General features: G+C 36.6%; 2 protein-coding genes across 2 annotated transcripts; one reads left to right on the forward strand and one right to left on the reverse strand.

Annotated features, from left to right (window-relative positions):
• Positions 1–1404: 1404 nt before the first annotated feature.
• slc35a5 (solute carrier family 35 member A5) lies at positions 1405–6218 on the forward strand. The gene is made up of 7 exons (XM_079880805.1): positions 1405–1484; positions 2111–2324; positions 2451–2549; positions 2709–2842; positions 3519–3586; positions 3671–4436; positions 5703–6218. The coding sequence occupies exons 2-7, from the start codon at positions 2159–2161 to the stop codon at positions 5769–5771; spliced, it is 1302 nt and encodes a 433-aa protein (XP_079736931.1). The 5' UTR covers positions 1405–1484; positions 2111–2158; the 3' UTR covers positions 5772–6218.
• Positions 6208–17786, reverse strand: ccdc80 (coiled-coil domain containing 80). Its single transcript, XM_079880800.1, has 7 exons — positions 15577–17786; positions 15327–15483; positions 12887–13023; positions 11875–12026; positions 10307–10410; positions 8912–8995; positions 6208–7130 (listed from the first exon to the last, which is right to left on the reverse strand). Exons 1-7 carry the CDS (start codon positions 17206–17208, stop codon positions 6823–6825), a joined length of 2574 nt encoding a protein of 857 aa, XP_079736926.1. The 5' UTR covers positions 17209–17786; the 3' UTR covers positions 6208–6822.
• Between the last annotated feature and the right edge of the window lie 4847 nt (positions 17787–22633).

Consider the following 22633-nt stretch of genomic DNA (forward strand, 5'->3'; position numbering starts at 1 on the left):
TTATTAAAAAAACTGAAACTTCTTGTTTTTGTTTAGTCATCATTAGTACTCTGAGGCTTTTTGAACATGTAAAACTATTTTATTTTATGTTGACAATAATGGAAAACACTAAGTTTCCATGAACATATTCACTCTTAGAAAAAAGGTACAAAGCTGTCACTGGGGTTGTGCCCTAAGGTACAAAAGCTAAAAGGTACCAATATGTACTAATACGTACTTTTAAAGTATGTACAATTTACAGGTAAATAAGGTACGAAGATGTACCTTTTTGCTTTTGTGCCTTAGCATATTGCCCCGCAGTGACCTGATCTTCTTTTCTGAGTGTGTTTGTCAGTGCCATTTGAATCCCTCCCTTTGGGAACAAATGCTACTTAGTGTAGAATCTTATAATTTGTGCATGCAGGCATAGATTACACATGCACAAATATTGCAAATTTTCATAATGCAACCAACTCACTACTATCTGCACAAAATGAAGAGGTTCTACTTCTACACCGTAATCATGAAATCAGAACTAAATGAATGTGAGCTTCAGTTTCCTGTGAAATACCATCGTAACACTATTCCGCCCCAGACACCAATTAAATTATAAGGATTTACTCATAATCCCTTTAATTTCCCTTGAATAGTTTCTTAATACATTGTTTGTTTACAGTGTACAAGTTGCATAAATGTGTGAGTAAAATGAGTCATGCATCTGAAGATTACTGTCTGGACTTTGTGTGCACTTACCTCCAACACTATGAGCATCACGTCATATAATAATAACAATAATAAAGAAAATTATTACAAACCAAACTTTATGTGATTTGGCGCATGACTCACACATGACCACATTCCCTAAGAAGTGCCTGTTGGGTGAAGACATAGGCTACTTGAAATTTCCTAACAAACTACCCTTGTTAAATGTTCCAGACACAAGCTAATAAACAAAAACTTATTTATTAAGCCTTAAATACTCTACAGCATTAAATAGCCTACACTTTAAAATGTACAGCATTGAACTGCATGCTAAAAGTGATGGGGAAATGTCGTTTTGTCATCTGAAGAGAAAGCACTCAATTATTCAGTCTTACATAAATACTGTATAGCCAACAAATACTTTCAATCCTAAAGTAAACTAACAAAAATACACTAAAACTTCAGAAGATATTTTTCCTGTTTATTTTTTTCTAGAAACATTTTAACACTTTATTCATTATCCAACCAATAGCCTAAATAAAATAAAAAATTACATTCAGTGATTAAAAATCAATCCTAAAATCCTCTTTAGCGGAAAAACTGTGGCTAAGGATCATTTTAATATTCATCAGCTAACCGAGCCCTCGCCGTTGAAAGCCAGTGTGATCATATTAATATTAATAAGGAAAGCCTGTTGCCCTGCAACGTCAAATAAAACGATGACGTAGCTTTTGATGTACGCATGCGCAAAGATGCGGAAGTCGTGGGCAGGTTGTTTGTTTGGAGTGAGAACATATGGACAGGTAAATAAAGCACCGAATATGAATCTGTTTGTGCTTCATCACGACATTCACATTATAATTGACAATATCCTGTAAATATCCTTTCTTGTAACTGGACGCTGCACTACTTTTTTCATTGCGTTACGAACATCAGAACAATCAATATCGAATTGCACAATGTTGGAAATGTGATGATCCACATCATTGCAAATCCTATTATTAATTTGCGTTGTATTTAATTTTTTTTTACAAAAAGAATGTCTATTTCTATGTTTCTAAGATCATAGCAAGTCATTATCGTCTATAGTTATTATTCATTTTGTAGTTTGATGTTTATAAACAGTGCTGTACTGAAAGATTTAACATTTAAACAATGTCTTTGCCTTCACATAAGACACAATGTTCATGTTCCTTCCATTCCGAACCATCTGTAAACACTAAACCACAATGTTCCATGATTTCATCGCTGCATGTTTTGGTTGACTCATAATTTGTGCTTGTGAATCATGTTGAAAATAAAGCACTAGATACAGAAGGCTGCAGGTCTTGATAAATTAGAGACCAATCTGATTTATTATTTCATGAAAACATGTATAATTTTTCAGTGTTATGAGTCTGGTTAATATGATTGTCTGATGTTTTCTCAGTGATCCTGTTCATCCTCCTATGACCAGCCTCAGCTCACGTTCTCCATAATGGCCCGGTCATCCTCCTCTTCCTCCTCCTCTTCTTCATGCCGCTGCTGCTGTCCCTGCTCGCGGCTGTGCTCAAGATCTTCAGCCTACACTTTGGCTCTGGGTCTGGGTTTTGTCACCTTGGGAACCAGTCGTATCCTATTACTAAAATTCTCAGCCAATGAAGGTAACATATTACACCACCATGGAGCAACTCGATGTATGATTCCTTAATACCATCAATAGATAACTTTACTTTTTGCAATGTAGAGAATTTTAAATATTGTTAAATCTGTCCTTTTCTAAATTACAGAAAACAAATATGACTTTCTTCCTGCATCTGTGAATTTAATGGCAGAGGCCATCAAACTAGTATTTTGTTTAGTGATGTCAGTACGGGTGATCATTCAAGGTGAGTCAGATTTGTTGTCCCAAAATACCATTCTCATACCATACTCATTAATATACTAAGCTATACTGTATATACAGTCTGTTGGATTGTGATGTATGTCATTATTTCAGCATATGAGTGATTTGTTATGGGACTAGAACTATTGCTTTTGTTTTCCAGAGGGCCGCTCTTATAAAGATTTGGGATGTTCATCTGGTGCCTCTTTTCTCAGCTACCTGAAGTGGTCTGTTCCTGCATTCCTCTACTTCCTTGACAACCTTATAATCTTCTATGTGATGACCTATCTGCAACCTGTATGTTGGATTATTAAAAACTTTTAGTGATTTATAATATGTTAGTAGTGAAATAACAAATTTAATTGCATTTACTACTTACCTATATAAATAATAATAATAAAAAAATCTTCTGACATTAGTGTAATTAAATTCATATAAAAAATAAATACATTTATTTATTTACACTACCGTTCAATAGTTTGGGGTCAGTGAGATTTTGCATATTCGATATTGATTGTTCTGATGTTCGTAACACAATATAGTTTGGGATCAGTGATATATTTTTTTTAATGGTTTGGGTAGAAGTTTATTTGTATTTATTTGATTAAAAATACAGTTAAATCAGTAATATTGAGAAATATTATTACAATTCAAATGTTTTCTTTTTGAATATGTTTTGAAATGTAATTTATTCCTGTGATGGCAAAGGTGAATTTTTAGCAATCATTACTCAAGTCTTCAATGTCACATGATCCTTCAAAAATCATTCTAATTTGCTGCTCAAGTAACATTTATTTGGGAGTATTATCAGTATTGAAGACAGTTATGCTGCTTATTTACAATTTTTTGTGTAAACCGTGTTACATTTTTTTTAGGAATCTTTGATGAATAACATTAACATTATAAATGTCTTTACTGTTACTTTTAATTAGCAATGAATGTAATTAATCATTTTTTTCTCATGTTTTAATAGGCTATGGCAGTAATGTTTTCCAACATCGTTATTTTTACAACAGCCCTTCTCTTCCGAGTTGTTCTGAAGTAAGTACTGGCATTTCTTGTTATCTATCTGTTATCTATCCTTGAAATATATCCATTGTTGACTTTTCATCCTTTGGCCTACAGGAGGCGCTTGTCTTGGGTGCAGTGGGCATCTGTGATCATTTTGTTTCTGTCCATTGTGTCGTTGACCACTGGCAGTGGTGACCAGCATGCCATCGCCGTACATGGCCTCCACCCAGCCAACATTTCCACCCCTTCCAACAGCTGTCTGAAATACGCCCATCCCGAGCTAAAGCATCAAAACCATAATGAAACGTACTGGCGTGAGCTGTGGGACAGTCAGCTCATCCACAAGCTGAACAGCTTCGGCCTGGGTTACGTCCTACTGCTGCTGCAGTGCTTCATCTCTGCGCTGGCCAACATCTACAACGAGAAGATCCTCAAAGAGGGGGAGCAGCTCGTGGAGAGCATCTTCATCCAGAACAGCAAGCTGTATGTGTTCGGTTTGATCTTCAACAGCCTCACGCTGCTCCTGCACTCTGACTACCGTGAATTGACGCTGCACTGCGGCCTCCTCTACGGCCACAACATCTTCTCCATCGCCCTGGTCTTCGCCACAGCCGCTCTAGGCCTGTCGGTGGCTTTCATTCTCAAGTTCCGTGATAACATGTTTCACGTTCTGACGGGTCAGATCACCACGGTCATCATCACTGCGCTCTCTCTCTTCCTATTTGACTTTCGCCCATCGATGGATTTCTTCCTGCAGGCGCCTATAGTACTGCTAGCCATCTTTATCTACCACAGCAGCAGACTGAAAGATCCAGAGTACACTCTGCTGCAGGAGAGGCTCAGGGTCATCAATGGAGAGGTGTTTGAGAGGTCAAGAGGGGTAAGGGTCAAATATAGACTTGCTTCATTTTAAGACGTAGGTCACTTGCAGCTAAGCTAATCATTTGTTTAATTCGACCCATTCGTTTCCACCTTAATTTTTGAAGTGCACACTGACAGTTTAAACAAGGGGCTCTTTGTAGAGGAGATCTGGCAAACTATAATCTGATTAAGTAGTGTGGAAGAGTAAGAACCCGGAATTCCTAATAAAGAAAACGTAATTTGGAGGAGCAAAGCCCTACCTTAGATTATTGCATTATTTAGATCAAATATATCATGCAGCAGGGAATTCTATTAGAGGCTTGTTGGCAGTTCTATAGAACGCATTCTTCTGAGACGCAGCCGAGTGGAAAAGACCCGTTTTTTTAAAAGTTCACTTTAACTTCTTTCTGATTTGATAGCATTTAAAATAGCCGTGAGACTGCGCAACGTTCAAATTAAGACCCCCATGTCTAACGGATGTTTACAGAGAAAAATGACTTAAAAGCAACTCAGTGTAACGCAAAAACGAGAGAACCAGCCGTGCTTGTTTCAACAACCTACAAAGTTCCAAACGAGTTTGTGTTGTCCATTTAGTAGGGGCCGATTTACACAGAACGCATTTGTGTGTGTTTTTCACGTCTTTTTTAATATAGACATTTGCTAGACGTAAGTATTTGACTGGTCCTTCGCTTCTCATTGCCCTTTTGGTGTCTCACTTGACCGCCATTTATTTTAAACTCTGTCAGGTTAAGAAAAGGTAATCTATAAACAAATGTGTTTCTATGGCTTGAGTTATTTTCCATTTTTTAAGTCAAATTCTTATTTTTTTAATGTAATATTGCAGTATTTTTTTTATAAATTATTTATTAAAATCCATGTGCCTTCATAATCTTTAATCAAAATAACTTCCCTTCCTCTTGCAACAACAGCTCTTCTCTTCTCTAATGATGTGTTTTTAACAATCCAACGATCCAATCATTTCCCCCATTGACAAAATCAAGTCCCACCCTAGATTCTTTCTTGTTCGAGAAGCCGGTATACGTCACAATAGGGAAGAAAAGAGTATCGCAACTTCAGGTGCATGCCGACTTTAAATGCAAAATCATATTCTGTATGAACGACCCCGTTATTTCCAGAACATACAGTACTGTATGAACCTTTTTCATTGGATCTACTGTATCATCTATAAAATCACTATAAGCTGTCAAGTTTTTCTGTATAACTACAGTGGTCTAAAAAAAAATGATATAGTATTTCATGATTGTGTGTCATGTTTTTATTTTAGGATGGGGAAGAGTTGGAGAGGCTTACCAAGGCTAACACAGAGAGCGAATCGGAAGAAGAATCTTTTTAAGTCAGTTTTGAATCTCTGTAATTATGGTGTAAATATTCTGGAATCAGCCTGTGTATATGTATAATGAATGATGAGTGTTTCAATCACGTGGAATGTCTAGTTGAATCAAAGAGTTGTTTAATACTGTATATTGTCCTCTCTTACAAATTGTTTGTATAACCATTATGAGCATGTTACAGCCTCAGGAGGTTTTGTGAAATTATTGCTTTCATTTTTATTGTTTGGTTATTTAAGTTATTTGTTTCTTCATACAGTAGTTGACTGTATATCATAAGGTTACAATGAAGGTATTAAGGTAAGAGGAACAAACATCTCTAATTGGAACAATCACATTTCAAAGCACCATGTATGATGTGCCATACTGTGGATGCATGTTGTATTTAATGAAATATGACCTTTTAAAAAAAATATTTGGGTTTTTGGAATAATAAAGTCCACATTTGAATTATATATGTGCAAATAATTGCTTAATACTGATATTTTGTGGCAACTGCCAACATATCACTGACCAGCAGAGGGAAATAAAGCAAAGAAAAAGTCAAAGTCACAGTTTGACATAGTGCTTAAGTAGGCTGTATCAGCACAGTGCCTTCATAAAATAAGGGGGGGAAATTCAAGCGTCACATAAGCATAATTCCCAACTGTAGTATACATTAGATCAGCTAAAAATGGCCTGCAATATTTAGAATGTATTATGACCAAAGGCATTTCAATATATATTTTTTTATTGAAATTAAAGCACAATTTATACGTTTATAAATAAGACAGTGCTCTTTAAAAATAGAGTAACAATACATAGTTCAACACGAAAAAGCAGGTTGTGACCTTTAAAAATGATCACTTCGTATAGTGAAGACATTCAATAAATACAAATGTTTCGTCAACGTCTTTTATCTACAAAAGATTATGTCCATAGGGACAGATGTATAGCAGATAAGATGCATCTTTAAATATAAATATATCAGCTGTATACGATAATTATAAAACCAGTTCAGAAAGGAAGTTTTCAGTTATTTCTTACCATGACACTGTCTTAAGAATGTTATAAACCCTAATATCCATAACCCTGATGATAGCCATCCTGATAGCCGTGGTGGTAACCGTAGCCACCGTACTCATCTTCTGGGCAGCGCATGCCTAGAGACTGCTGGATGGCCATTTCCTGTCTGCGGAGCTGCATGGAGTCGATCAAGTCGTAGATGATGGCCATGGACCACATGGGAGACGGGTACCAGGACTTGACATTTCCATCTTTTCCCACCAGCAGCATGGAGAAATATTCAGGGCTGATCTGGAAATAGTTTCTAATGTCCCGCACTAGACTGGCAGATATCCCCTCACGGTCCACCGTTGCACTTCCTGAAACAGGGTGTCAGAAACAGGTGTGCACCATGCAGATAAACAAAATATGGTGGCAAAATATAAGTTCTGCCATTTGTGCACCACAAATGACTTAATAGGATACTGAACTTCACAATATTTAATAGATTTGAGTTTGGTGTTTAATGCAAAACAAGTTTATTTAAAAGAAAAATCTCAATAGTGACACTACACTGACGTTTAAAAGTTTGGGATCAGTGAGATTTTATTTTTTTAGTTTTTGAAACAAATCTTTTATACTCCCCAAGGAAACATTTATTTGATCAAAAATACATTAAAAACAGTAATATCGTGAAATATTACAATTTCATACAACTGTTTTCTATTTCATGATATTCTAAAGTGTAATTTCTGTGATGGCAAAGCTGAACTTTCAGCATCATTACTCCAGTCTTCAGTGTCACATGATCCTTCAGAAATCATTCTAATATGCTGATTTGCTGCTCAAGAAACATTTATTTTTTGATCAATGTTGAAAACAGTTGTGCTGCTTAGAATTTTTGTGGAAACCGTGATACATTTCTTTCAAGAAGAAAAAAACAGAATTTATTTGAAATAGAAATCTTTTGTAGCATTATAAATGTACTGTCACTTTTGATCAATTTAATGCAACCTTGCCCAATAAATGTATTCATTTCTTGTGGGAAAAAACGTACTGACCCCAAAATCTTCGATTTTATGGGAAAAATAATTTATATAAAGGATCACACATACATACATACATACATACATATATATAATGTGGTGGGGAGGTCCTTCAAAATGTAGAAAATATGATTTCTTGGATGTTTAGTAACCTTTTGAAATGATAAAATAAATAAGATATATTGGTCTACCAACTTTCTTTCCATTTATTCATCTTTTTTCAAAACTAAATAACACTGACCGTCTCTAAATGAAGAGCTTTTTAATATAGTAATACAAATCTTTGACAAAACATTTTCAAATAGAAACCAGATTTCATTTTATGAAACCAACATGTTTTTCATCAGATATTGCTTTTATCTTACATAGAAGACTTGAATTCCAGCACTCTAAATACAGCTCCCAGAATCACTGTTTGATCTTAATGTATCAGACAGACTGCTGATGCACAGGGGCCTGGGTGCCAATGAAGGCAAAGCTGTCTGTAGTTTCAACAATGATGGAAAATATGTAAACACCTGAGCCCGTCCTGCAAAATATAATTCCTGTGGGAACTGTTTGGACATTTCTGAGCCCGGCTGGAGCTGGAGAGGCTGACTCATGCAGGGAGGCGCCTGAAACCAGAGGCTACTGGCTACTTTTGACTGACAAAAAAACAGCCAATGTCAACACAACACCACCGCTCTAATCTAATGTGCTGATTAACCCTTAACACACTTACTAAGCACCTGGCTGCTGTGACAACAGGTATGCTTTTCATATTTTCATACAAGTGACCACAATAAATAAGCATCTGGGTCAGCTGATATTTTAAACTGCTTTTTAAACCATTTCTACAAATGTTTACATTCACGTTAATAGAGCTTTTCGCACCACAAAGTCTATATATTACATTTTAGGAGCACTCTTAAAAATAAAGATTACTAAAGGAGGTAGAAGATCCATTTTAGGTTCCCCAAATAACCTTTAAGTGAACAGTACTTAAAATAACCTTTTGTGCAGTGGAAAGGTTCATCATGCAACAAACGATGCCACTAAAGAACCTTTCATTTTAAAGAGTGTAGACGGAAGTGTCAAATCTTTTTTTGTTAGTGTTTCAGCGGCAGTGGTCTTACCATTGATGGGGTAAAGCTCTAACACTCCTCCCATGTCTATCATATCTGTCCCAACCAGCTTCAGTATTGATACATGGCGAAGACCTGCAAATCGACCAACACAAAAGGAATTGTAAGGTTAAAGTGTAACAGACTAAAATCTAAACACCCCTCTGAGACTTCAAATGTTCCCCTGTTGACATTTAGGCTGTTTAATGGCATGTCTGTGGCTTAACTGTTGCTAATGGAATATGTGGGTGATGTATTAATACACAGAAATATTTCTCAAGTCATTTATGTTTGAATTGATTGCCAAATTCATATCCACTGTGGTAACCGATGTCAGTTTAAATGGAAGAGAAAGCCAGTCTTTTTTCCTTCTTCTTTTTTTTTTTGTTCATGTCTTGTCAAACATCATTCTTATTGTTCTAAGATCTTTTCCGGGTCACATTCTGCCACATAATATTCTTTTTACAGAGCTACGTAAGTATTTATAATACTGTTTTTTAAATAGCAGTTTAAAATTTATGAGTAAAATAAGGCATATGGTTAACATTATTTGAAGACACTTTCACACCACCAAAATTATACACATTATTATTTACAGGTGACACAAATCATATGTCATGTGAAATATGAAGCAGCTGTTTTTTATGTAAGTTGCTAACAAGTTGTTAAATTGCTATTATTTAGTATTTTATTTACAACTAGGAACATCTCTATGATTTCCACACTCATTTCATGTGGAATGGGCTTCTTCTGGACTAAGAACATGAGGTTACACCTCACTATTAGCTGTTCCAGGTGTGGTCACTGGCCTTGGTCAACACTTAGACCAATGGGTATAGAACTGGCTAGAAAACAACTACCGTACTAAATATATATTCTTGAAAATAAGTCAAATCCACCTAGTCTATGCAAAGCTATAATATAAAAAGGAGGTACTCAAGAGCTTGCTGCAATGATGAATAAATGCTTAGCTAATTACATGAGTTATATGCTTGTCAAGATTTCTGGGACAAGATACAAAATGGCTGCTGTTGTGTCGAGCTTATTTAGTGGGAAACATTTCTGACTGTCAAGTATCATCGGGAATACACATTGTTCTTGGGAATAATACCAAGAAAAATTTCAAATCCATAACTCAGTGGAGTTTATAAGAACTGGCTTGGTCTGAACTACAGTAACAACGATCTGGTTTCAATCTTCGCTGAGTGACAAGAGAAAATCAATGTGAGATATTATCTTGGCAAACTTGAGACATGAGAAAGAAACATATGCAAACCCTGCGGGTAAAAAGATCAATTTGTAATAAGAGTCCCTAAAGAATAACTATTCCTGCAAAAATGTGATCTGGTAATTTTATCGAAATTCTCCTTCAATGACATCATATAGTTCAGTGATTATCATGCTTACCCAGGTTGCACGCCTGACTGGTCAGCGCATAGAGTTGTTGCTGATAGGCCCATTCCTCATCATTTGGTGCAGATATGACAAACAACCTACGTCTCCAGCGGAACCTATGCGATGATAGAACAAAATCATTAGATCAGTGCAAGTGTGGATTAATGCATAGGCAAATCTAGGTTGTAGCAATGGGCCCACCTGATCAGGCGGCCTCTGTTCAGCGGTTTTTGCAAATATTTTCTGATCTAGTTCTGCATTACTAGTAATTCATAGTGTTACTGGATAGAGGTTTTAAAATAACAGGCAACTGATGAGCAGTACATGCAAAATTTGACAATTCTCAACACAGTTGGATCAGAGCCCTGTCAATGCTTTGGCAATGTAAAGCCTTTTTACCATGCTAATAACACTACTTGAATCTGAAGTTGTCAATTGCTGATTGATTTGCAATGCAGAAATTTTCAAACAGGGGGAGAGACCACAGACCAGATTTCTGTTCATGGTATATGAACACTCAATTATATATTTTGAAATGTAGCCCTGGTCGCACTTAGTCAGTTTTCTGATTACTTTTGTGTGACTGATCAAGCTATTATGTAGCTAGTATGAGTAACAAAATGCTTTCTCTGATTTGACTCTAACAAATTATGCAAAAACTGACACTTCAAATTAACTTAACAAAAAACAATCTCAACTTTGACAAAAAGTAGTCTTTAAAAATGTCTAAATATATATCCAAATGCAAAACCTAATACAAGTTATGTCTGAAAACAATGTTCCAAGCAACTAGGGAATACACAGCCATGTTTAAATATTTATATATAGGCTTACAGCTATCTAGTGGTTACACCATGTTAACAAATAGTGCATAACTTAGAGGTAAATATTTAGTACCGTAAAATCCCCTTATATAGCATGTATCATCAACGAAGTATTTATTTCTGTTTTCCCTGGTCCCCCCTGACTGGTTCTTGGTCCACTCTGTGCCACCCCATTTAAAAAATCCAGCAGAGATTGAATCACCTCACATTTGAACAGCCATTATCAGTTATATTTTAATCACTAATATTTATGATGATTATTATTGATACAACATTTGAGTCATGTGCATGTGTGTAAATGTTTTATTTCATAAACTATTTGTGAGAGATTTACTTGACAGATTGAATGGAACCCCTATTGAACATTTTAGATCTTACCTAACAGATAAAAAAGTTAAACAAAACATGTTTGAACAGCTTTTATAAAATGATATGTCTGGTGTTGCTGGTTAGCATGGTCTGGTTAACTCTTGGTAGATTTCTGTAAGTGTAACTACACCATCTGGACCATCTGACAAATACATTATTGTTAATATTTTTACATGTGCTTTTCCTTTTCGTCTGTATCAAAAAATATAAATACATTTAAACAAAAATATTTACAAATATGAGTAAAATGCTATGAATTGTATTCAGTATATATAATAACATCAAAGACAGCTTGTGATGGCAAAAAAGCACAGATTTCATTCTTTTGGAGATCCCCCTGTGAGCCCTGGCTCCAGCACAGCACAATTTCAATGGAAAAAGCTTTACCTGGAAAGGAAGTTCTCCAATGATCTTGGCTTGTCTTCTTTTTTACACGTCACCCCATCACGTTTCTGTTGTTCCATCTCTCTGATGCGCGAGGAAAACGTGTCGATATAGTCAAAAACAGCCTTCATTGCAATTGGCACTTCATAGTATTGCTGGAAATAATAAAAAGAGATATACACCTTAGAGAATATGCAGGCTCATAGAGGGTTAGAAACCGAATACCTTTACTAGTAAGGGGATTTTCTCAATAGGTTCTGAGCAGCCAAGAATGCCGAACCTAAAATTATGTGTCAAATTGACAGAGCTGTGAAGAATTCTTGACATTTTTCTGCAAACCACAACAAACATGCTGTTCAAGCAAAAATGCAATGCAAAACTCAACATCCAATATCACATTTCTTCTGTGGAAGTTATTTTATTTTGTCATTTTTATTATTGTGTTTAAACTGTATTATTTAATTGTATTATTATACTTTGTATTATTATTTTTGAATATAATTTATATTTAATATTTATTATAACACTAATATTTATACTTATTTATTATGTAAACACCTACATTTAATGCAAATGCTACATTATTTTATTTGTTTTATATTGACCATTACATCAAATACAGCTCATGAAGGCACTGAATTAAATTACTTTGGATGTTAAAACATGTTCTCATAACAAAGAGTAAAACTCATTTACAAGGACCGTGATGATCCGTTTTTATTTGTGGGCAATTTATGTATAGTCAGTTATGTCACCATTCAGCTCTCACAACTCTTTCTAAACTCTCCATGCCCAGAATTAAATCAGCATTTGTGGGTGTCTCTGAGGATTTTCAATAAATTTTACTTTCTATCCACCTCCCGACTGCACAGTGGCTTCTTTGTTTATTCCAGCTGTCTGCAAACAGAACTCAGCTTTGCGCTGGCACACCTCACGTACCGCTAAAAAGCACTGTGGAAGAAGAGAGCTTTAAAGCTGTGAAAATGTACTGCGTGTCATGTTACGTGTCTTTCACCTTCGCTTTCATGTCCAGATCTGTGAGGACCATGTAGAAATCGTTGTAGGTCATTCCATACTCTTTCCTCAGCTCTGTGATGAGATCCTGGTTCTCCAAATCCTCCTGTCTCAAACCTTTCATGGGCTTATCATTCTCTGCAAAGACGCCACACAAAATCCCACAGACTGATCAACCAACCAGAGAGATAAATACAGAAGATTACAGATGGCTCCACAGTCTGCTAGTTTTGTTTTGACTGCAGTTCAAAGAGACATGCGTGTCTTTCATAACATACAGTACGTAGGGCGACCCCTCCGGTGGGGTCAACGCCGGTAGAACTCGGGACACTGAGGCCCTCTGCTATATGAGTAGCCCAATGCTGTTCTGCTGTTTATCTAAACGGAAAATCACCAGACATGCAGTCTTTTAATGAATTGCTGCAGGCCTTAGGGATGGCTGCTCTGTGTGTTTATTCTGGGAACATGGCTTCCTTTGCTCTAAAAGAGACAGATAAAAACAGAGCAACTCATGTGAAAGACCCTCTTTAGTCTGTGGAAACTCTGCGGGTGCATTAAACAGCACGGGAGGATGCGGCCAACCCAAAATATTTGTTTTCCTTTCCACAAAATCCAAAGAATTTCTCACTCTGATTTCTAGCGGACAACAAAACAGATGGTTTAAGGCACTCCACTTTCAGCACGGGAGGTGAACTACAATCAAAAACGAATCAAAGCGGAGGCAAAATGGTATTTCTTCCTACTGTATAAACATTGGGTTTTCATTAAATATGGTCTTTATTTATCTCTCAGGGCAAAAATGAAATAAATAATTTCCTACTCAATGACACTAGATAAGCAACAACTAGCAATCTTAATATAAAATATAAATAACTGTAATTGTTAAATAATAATGATAAAACGAAAGAGCCTTTCTGCGGAGTTACATCATAGAAATTACAAACGGAAAATGAAAGATTTGGTTTAGCCTCAGCAGTGCTCCTAATTATATATACCTACCATAGCCACAGCAGAGAACCTTTAATTGTGGTTTAGGAACCGCTGATCATACAGTCAGTCATGTTTCCTTTCTAGTACCTCTGATGCTGTACTGGAACCAGTCACAGTGAGCTGGCAGGCTATAAATGCTCAGAACGTGCCAGACAGATATATGCGATCACAGAGAGCCTTGTGTTCACTTTAGAGAGATGTTTATAAGCACCTGCTTTGCTTCTATTTGTCCATCCTGTGGCAGCGAAAGCGACCCCCTCACACACAACCATGTGACACAGTCCAGACTGATGAGTATATGGAACAAAAGTCAAAGCAGTGACTCATTCAAAGGCAGTCCAGATTATGATTTCATTATTATTTCACAGCATTTTGTCTTAATGCTTGTAGAATCTAATTGTGTGACGTCTGGAGAATTATCAATAACAGTGACAACCAGGGCTGAGCAAACATGCGCTGGGATTGAAGAATTGGCTTGATTTTGAAACGATTTTTAAAACCAATTCAAATTGTGGATGCAATTCTGCATCAAAAACAGGAATCGAATTGGAATTTAAATGTCATTCTCAATTTAATTCTGAATGGCACAGGTAGAATTGAAAGCAAATTTTCAGATAAAACTCTGGTGTTAATTAAATTTTGGAGTAGTGCATCAAAAATGTCGAATGAAGAAATTGTAAGAGTAGAGTAATCCCTACAAAACTGTCTCGCCTGCCAAGAACTGACTGCTGTTGCTGAGCTAAAACTCTCCAGTCAGAATATCAGCTACAAAGGAAACATACATTTTCCCATGTCTTGGATAATGAACAAGAGAGAATAACGTGCCATGGCAGACTCTGCTCCCAATCTTCCATTTGATTCATCTAGCAGCATTCCGTGACACTTGAACAAGCACCATTCACTCCATTCCCAGACCAAACTTCAAGTTCCTTTGCTGTGAGGTTTTGTGTCATATGAGGTCATAATCTGGAAAAGTGCTTCCCTAACTTACAAGTGAGTGCCAACTGTTGGATAAAAGGCCCTTTTTGTTTGCCATACAATTACTAGCTCTAAATCTCCAGCATAAGAAAATGGCTTGTGTTTATCATATCCATCTTCGGCCTAATCATTCATAGCTGCATGTCACAGCTAGTAAAGATCTCAAAGAACAGGAAACAGTTGTTCTTTTTTCATGAACGTTACAGGATTTTATGATGGGTGGCCTGAGTTCAGTTTGGCTCAGTGGGAATGGATAGAATGTTTGACAGGAACTTGCATAACCTGTGCTTAAATGTCCATATGTCAACCATGACATGGATTCTCAGCAGTTACTGTTTAAGAATGAGGGGAAAAGATAACAGGAAAAATGCATGCAGTGATGAAAACCTTCTCCTATCATTTTGTAAGAGTTATGCCAACTGAAATGATGGTTGGTGGTTTGAGTAATATGTAAAAAATCAAAAGTGGCTTACCAAGTTGATAATGATCTATCTTCATGGTGCTGTTTGTAAGTGTGCCAAAGATGGTGATGATGGAGACCTTTCTGATTGCCATCTCACACACATGTTCCAAGTATTCATCCCTCTGCTGAACGTACATGTTGTTCTCCTCTGTTGGAGAGGTGATCAACTGAAGTAAAGATTTTAAAACAGAAGAACAGTAAATAATATTATAATAAAGAAATCCACATTTCTAAATCAGACTACTTGCAAAGCTACTCACAATTAGTCTCCTTCTGCTTTCAAAATAGTCCAAAAAGGTTGCCAGAGATCCTTTAGGTGGTGGAGGCGGCGGCGGTGGTCTCTTTGTTGGTTTCTGATACTCTTCTTTCTCAGGGATCTTTAAAACTTTCTTTCCATTTTTCTTACTGCCCTTTCCATCCTTTCCCCTCCTCTCCGCCTTGTCTTTCTTGGACGACTTTTTCTTCTTTTTATCTGTCTTACCCTTGCCTTTCTTGACGGGCACAATCTCTTCCTCCTTCTCTTCAGGATAGCCGTCGGTGGGCCCGCCTACATCATATTTCTCCTCGTAAGCATTGCTAATTTCCTTATCGCCATTCTTATTCTTAGTAGGCTTAACTTTAGGTGGTTTGTGTTGTGTAGGTATAATGTTGGTATGTCTGTGGTTGTTTTCTTTTTTATCAGTGCGGTTGTCCCTGTATTTTGCTGTGTCAGCCTTGGTGTAGACGGGAAGTGTCGTGGGTGAGGTTGTCTGATATCTGTCCCTTTCGTTGTAATAGTAAGGCTCGGCGGTGGTCTTGTGGGCTGGGATCCATTGTGGGGTAGTATGAGCTCTGGTCGTCCTTGGAGTGGTGGTGGCCCGCGTTGTGGTCGGCCGTGTTGTTGTCGTTGTTGTGGTGGTGGATCGAGTTGTAGTTGGGGGACGTGTGGTGGTGGTAGTTCCTTTGGTAGTGGTTGTTGGTCTTGTTGGAGTTGGAGTTGTTGTTGTGGTCGGTCTTCGCATGGGTTTCCGCTCCTCTCTTCTCCTCTCTGTTGGTGGGTCCATATGGGAGTCAGTGCTGGGGACACCCTCGACCACCTGACCCTCCACCCCAGCCCCTTTACACTTCTGCACAAAGCCTTTCTGCCTGACTTTCTCCATTTTGCGCATAGGAGACTGGTCGATAACTTCATACATCGCTTCCAGTCTGACAGGGTATGGGTAGCGCTCCTCTACCTGAAGCGTCTTCTTAAGAAGGACCATCCCAAACTTTCCTTTCTCTAATTTAAGAAAGTTAATGAGCCTGGGAATAAGAGTTGTATCCAACGGCTCTTCCATCACTTTGCCTTCATTAGTAATGCGTCTGATTTTCCCACCCAACTCCCCTTCCTGGTGAAACATGACAATCTGATGCACGTGCCGCTCTGCCAACTCACAGTAAACCTCTGGTTTAAGAAGACTCATCATCAATCTGTAGTAACCATCAGAGTCGTGGGGTGCGGAAATAACCAGCAGGCGATTTTTCCCCGCAAATGACGCCAATAAGTTTGGAGAACCGGCACTGTTTGGCATGCGGGATACTCTGGCCCTGGCTCCAGGTGTTCCATCATCTTGCTGGATTGGATTCATAGTCCCACCCTGTGCTGGTCTCCTTTGTACCAAGATTTTTCTGGATTGGACATTCCTGGTAACGTTTATACCTTCATCTCCCTGCAACTGCTGGCGTTTATCATTGATCCATGAAGAAGTATGTGTTCTGATAATCTGACCCTGTCGTGATTTGTTTTGTCTTGCTCGTCTTATGGACAGCAGTCTGAGTTTTGCTTGTTTATCGGTCGGGCTGCTCTCTGACACGTAAACAGCCCATGCAAACAGACACAAAACACCGAAACCAAGCATGTACCTTCCCCTCATGTTTGAAAACTTCAGAAACACTCAAGTCAGTAGAGAGATACAATCCAGTAAATAGTCATAAGATCCTATGTATTCTTATAGAGTTTGTAATTCTGATGCTCAGTGCAAAACAGTGCAAAAGTTCGTTAAAACCATCTTTAGATACTTAACACACCAATACAATTATTTATTAATAAAGACAAAAGTTATATCGATCTTTGTTTACCTGTAAGTGCGTTTAGGAAACATTTGAACATTCAACGCGAGATATGGCTGATTCAAAGCAAAGGGGCATTAACTGCTGCCCAGCGCCAAATTTTCTCATCTCATTGTTCCTATATTGAAATACATATAATCCTTTAACCAACTGAAAATAGTTTCCATGAAGTCAAGCTCCGGTCCTCAGTAAGTCTTGAGAAGTTTGACGCGCGCCACTTCAACACAATGCACGTCGCGAAAAATTAGAAGTCAGAAATACTTCCAAAAGTATGGAAAACGCTCTGTGCGGCTCCTTATCACTGGAAGCTTTGCCAGACATGTCAAAAAGTAACAGCACAGCAGCCTCCGTATCCTCTGACGAGCGCACGGGACCAACCCATGCAGCTGAGGGGTGCCAGTGCGCATAGATTTACTCCTGTAAATGCAATCAGAATGAACCTTTACCTTAAAACTGGCTCTCAAATTCTAAACATGATGATCCGTTTGCGAGTGAACATTTCTTAAAAAGGTATGTATAGGGGTCCATTTATACTGTGTGAGAAATAGGCCTATAGCAAACTAAATAAATGTCAAATTAAGCAAGTTCTTAAAATAGTATCTGGAAAATAGTTTTGATTAAAAGTTGGCTATATTTTGCCCTGCACTATTGTAGCCTAATGTTAATTATAAATCTGAAGGAACCATTTTCAATAAATATTGTTTCAAGAAAATAGTGCCCAATGAGCAAACTAAAGATGACAATGGCAAGAATTTGCATATGATTATGCCAAGACATGACATAGATGTTGAATCTAAAATATTCTCATATCATTGCTCATTTTCAAGGTCGTTGATTTTGGATTGATACACTGCACAGATATTCAACAACTGGCAACCCATAGAAAATATCATAAAAAGCATGTAACTGGTAATCTTTATGATAGGGTCATATTTCATTCAGAGTAAAGAAAATAGCTTTAAATGTAAGTCATTTGGAATGGGATCACATATTTTAGAATATTTAACATTATACAGATTTTACATTCATAATCCTGAATCTTGAGACGTTTTTGTTATCACAACATAATTATATAAATAAACAATATATAAATAAATCATTAAATATTTTTGTCAGAAGGCCTAACAGTAACCTATCTTTTTAATTAGTCTTAACATATGGCTTAATGTTTTTTTTAAAGTATCAAACTAACAGGTCAAAATACTCTAACTAAACAATCTCAACAATTGAGATGTGTAATATGAAATTAAAGTCACGTGCTTTAACATGTACACTCAGCACATGTTTGGCTCTGTGCCTTAAAACAGCCCCACATATCAGGCCTGGATGATGTAACTGGATTACTGCTGCTGAGGAGAATCCAGGGGGTATATAATGGTGGTACTGTATATACCCTTTAAAAGAGGGTATGAGTATATCACCATACACCATACATGATAAAAAATATATATAGCCTACCAGTACACTAAACACGCAGATTCTTCTGAGCAGTTGTTGCATTATGTCTCTGAACTCAATACACAGATTTCTGAAATATTGCAAAGGTGAAATAATTATTATGAGGCCTATTATTATTTTATGAGAGGGAAAGGTCCTATACATCTTCTAGAGGAAGGTCTATACAGTGCACACATTCTATTCCATTCTCCTCTAATTTGATATCATCTGGTATCAGGCTTGTTTTACTGAAATTTTCTACTGCTTATAAGCCCAGTGTCTTTCTTTGGGTTTTACTCTCTTAGCAGATAGCCCAATGCAGCACATGCTCAAGGCTTTTTTTTAGCTTACAATCCACTATTACCCTTCATACTCGCTTCCCGACACATGTGGCTCTTAATACAGTGCATCAGTTTGTAATAAAAACCATTTGCGTAAACAGCTAAGATCATCACATCATACAAACAAAGCCTTTTAAATGATGGGAATCTCAGAAATGTGCAATTAAACTAATAACACTTTACATCTTTGTGCCAATATAAGACGTATTACTAATTAGGCCAAAATGGAATCTGACTTTTCACACATTTTCTTTGCTAATCTGTGGAATTTTGAGAAATGGCAAAACGCTTAAAAAAAAAAAAATATATATATATATATATTTAAAATAGCATGATATTTATTAACAAACATTCAAAGGGTAGAGGATGTGTAGAACTTTTTAAATTATGTCCTTTTTATTTTTATCTTTGGAACATTTTGAGGAGTTCTGCGGACAGAAATTGTGTGTGGGCTCTCTACGCTATACTTAAGCAATCATCTGAGCAGAGCTGAGGCATAAATATATAAGAATAAAAATAGACGTTTGCTTTAAAAAGTGGGGAAACATGATATAACGGAATGCCTTTTACAACAAGGTAATGAAAATAACTAAATAGCAGAAAACAAAAATGAGGGATTGGAAGCTAAAATTCATCACACATCCAACCATAATACAGGGAGACACTGGCAATATTCCCTTAATTTTACAGAGCTGTAATTGAAAATTGACGTAATGGTGTCCACCTCAGAGTCCCCTGTTATTAGGTTTGATAGAAGAGATGAAAACAGCCTGGATAAAATCCATTAAATGAACCCTCTGAAGCACGGGATTCACTTCAGTATGCAGATCTTTTTAAAATAACTATGACAACATTTTCTAATGCAATATTTTATTGTAGGCTATTATTCATTTAATCTAATCAGCATTTATTTTTCTTCTTCTTCTTGAAAATCGTATTTGAATGTGTGGCGACTATAGTTGCCGGTGGGCAAATATGTTGTATGCACCCCTTCAGTGTCAAATATGAATAGGAGGAGAACATTTGGCATCTATCTCAAAATAGCTTTCAACAGATCAATCTTTATTCATAAACAAATTTATTATGTATAAAAGTCGAAGAACATTTGATGTGAACCAAAAAAGCTGCATCTAGCTTATAATCTCTTGAATATGAAAACACAACAAATCCATTTGTTTTAACCCTTGTGCGCTGTTTTTGTCTTTTTAATTTCATTCATGGATAACATGGATAATTTGACATGGTTTAGTGTAAGATTTTTGCCCATCTTTTGGAAAATGCAGTTTTAAAAGTAACAATCACTTTTACCATTAGATGGCTGCAGAGCTCCACTATTTGCTATTTGACTAACTGAAAGACACCTTTTCACAAGTTTTTCCAGTTGTATTCATATCTACATATTATGAAATAAAAAAAAATTAAAAAATTCAGTTTTTCAATGATGTTATATTATGATTAGAATCAAATTGAAAAACAGATGTTTGAAATAAATGATAAAACTCTAACTTTTCTCTTTGTAACATCCTGATCAGGTTTGATTCTAATCATAATGTAACATTATTGAAAAATGATTAGAATGATTAGATATGATTTGATTTTTTCCAGTACAAAAATTGCTAAACTTTGACAAAAAGTAACTTTTATTGTTATAATTGTGATTTCATAATATGTAGATATGAACCTGGAAAAACTTGTGAAAAGATGTCTTTTAGTTTTAAACTTTTAGTACTTTTAGAGCTTACTTTTAAAACAAAAAATAAAACTTGTCAAATTATCCATGTTATCCCCATGAATGAAATTTAGAAATGTGAGTCTTTTATAAGGTGAATTTTACATTAAAAAAAGTTTTTATTTTTATTTCTTATTTAATTTATTTATATACATTTTGTGGAGTAAAAATGTCCAAATGTGGAGTAAAAACATTTATAAACTATGTAAAATTACATTTGTTTTGTTTTTTTATTTTGTTACAAAATTACATTTTGTTGCCTGGGGTCTCTGAGATATGTACTTACAAGGCATTTGCCCACAGGCAACTATAGTTGCCATTTGGACTTTTGACTAGGCTATACAAGAAACTATAGATCTCTTGTGAGATTTGTTTTGTTTGGATGATTCTAGATACCTTCATGATTATGCAGATATATGTCAACAAAAATACTTATTAGTATAGTAACATGAAAATGACCTTTCTTTGGGAGGGTTTGCCTTTGCCATGCTTCCTGGAAGTAGGGGTAGAAAGTTGACAGCCTCATGTGACAGGAAGGAAGTGAATAGCTTACCTATTTTTTTTTCTTTTTTTCTTGAAATCCTTTATTTGGTTGTTTGCTTGCATGTCATTGAGACATAAAACATGGATAACATCTAGAAAAATACTTACAAAAGGAAAATGACAACTATACACTGCGGCAACACACCAACTGTTAGACAACACCAAGTTCAACACACCAACTGTTAGACAATTTTAATGTCACAGAGAGTAATATGTGCTCTGTAGTCTGTATGACCTTATGTAGCCCCGCCCCTTTTCAGCGCCCCTCGTTGTGTTCTGTCTTCCGGTTTGTATTTCTATAGCATTAAACGTACAGTATGTAATTTTTTTGCCGCTAGGGGTCGCTAACCTCTTACAATAACAAAGGCGTAGTTTGATGACGCAACATTTGCTAAGAATTATGGATCTTGTTGTCAACGTCAAGCCGACAGATCTAATAATGTTTATGGATGACTGAATACATCGATGCTTTTATCATGACTGTGATATAAAGCAGTTCGGGATTGCTAAGAGACAGCTATCAGCTCCACACGCGACGCGAGTCCCGCGGATATAAAAGGAATATGGACATTTCATTCTACCGAACTACACGCAAACGCAGAATTACAACTCACAGGTCAGTTTATTAGACAAATTAAACTTGTGAGGTAACGCAGCGCTGTTTCACTTGGTCTATCATTACACTAGCACACTAAACTGCATTTCAATGTGTTGAAATGTATGTTAGTTTGTCTGTATGAGACTAGCAGTAAGCTAGATCAACATTAGAATAACATACAGATCATATTAACATTTTATCATTGTTGAACTAACTTATATAACATTGATTAGTTTTATGTAAATGCTCACCTGTTTAATAAAGTAATGTTACATGTAGGAGCGGTCGACGTGGAGCTCTCGTTTATATACTGTCTATGGGAGCTCTCGGCATCTCGAAAACACCGCGCTGATATTGATTCTCGTTTTAGTTCTCATTTTTTATCCAAAGTCTGCTTGCCATGGTCCATAATGTTTGAACGAAACAACAACAGTGTGCAAATAGACATTGCGAACTACATTGTCCATGTCTGTCGCCTTGGTTACTATCAGAGGGCTCTGGTTGGTTCATAGCTCTGGTTACCATGGCAGTACGAGCGGAAACCAGGGACAACGCGGATATGACGCCATTGACTGCGACAA

Source organism: Squalius cephalus (genome assembly GCF_949319135.1).
Source record: "Squalius cephalus genome assembly, chromosome: 9".
Classification (NCBI taxonomy): Eukaryota; Metazoa; Chordata; class Actinopteri; order Cypriniformes; family Leuciscidae; genus Squalius; species Squalius cephalus.

Coding starts and splice junctions, on each gene's coding strand:
- slc35a5 (XM_079880805.1), top strand. CDS start 2,159: ATGGCCCGGTCATCCTCCTCTTCCTCCTCCTCTTCTTCATGCCGCTGC. Junction 2,325..2,450: donor AAAATTCTCAGCCAATGAAG/GTAACATATTAC, acceptor TCTAAATTACAG/AAAACAAATATGACTTTCTT. Junction 3,587..3,670: donor CTCTTCCGAGTTGTTCTGAA/GTAAGTACTGGC, acceptor TTTGGCCTACAG/GAGGCGCTTGTCTTGGGTGC.
- ccdc80 (XM_079880800.1), bottom strand. CDS start 17,208: ATGAGGGGAAGGTACATGCTTGGTTTCGGTGTTTTGTGTCTGTTTGCA. Junction 12,027..12,886: donor ATCTGGACATGAAAGCGAAG/GTGAAAGACACG, acceptor TATTATTTCCAG/CAATACTATGAAGTGCCAAT. Junction 10,411..11,874: donor TTGGAGAACTTCCTTTCCAG/GTAAAGCTTTTT, acceptor ATCATCGCATAG/GTTCCGCTGGAGACGTAGGT.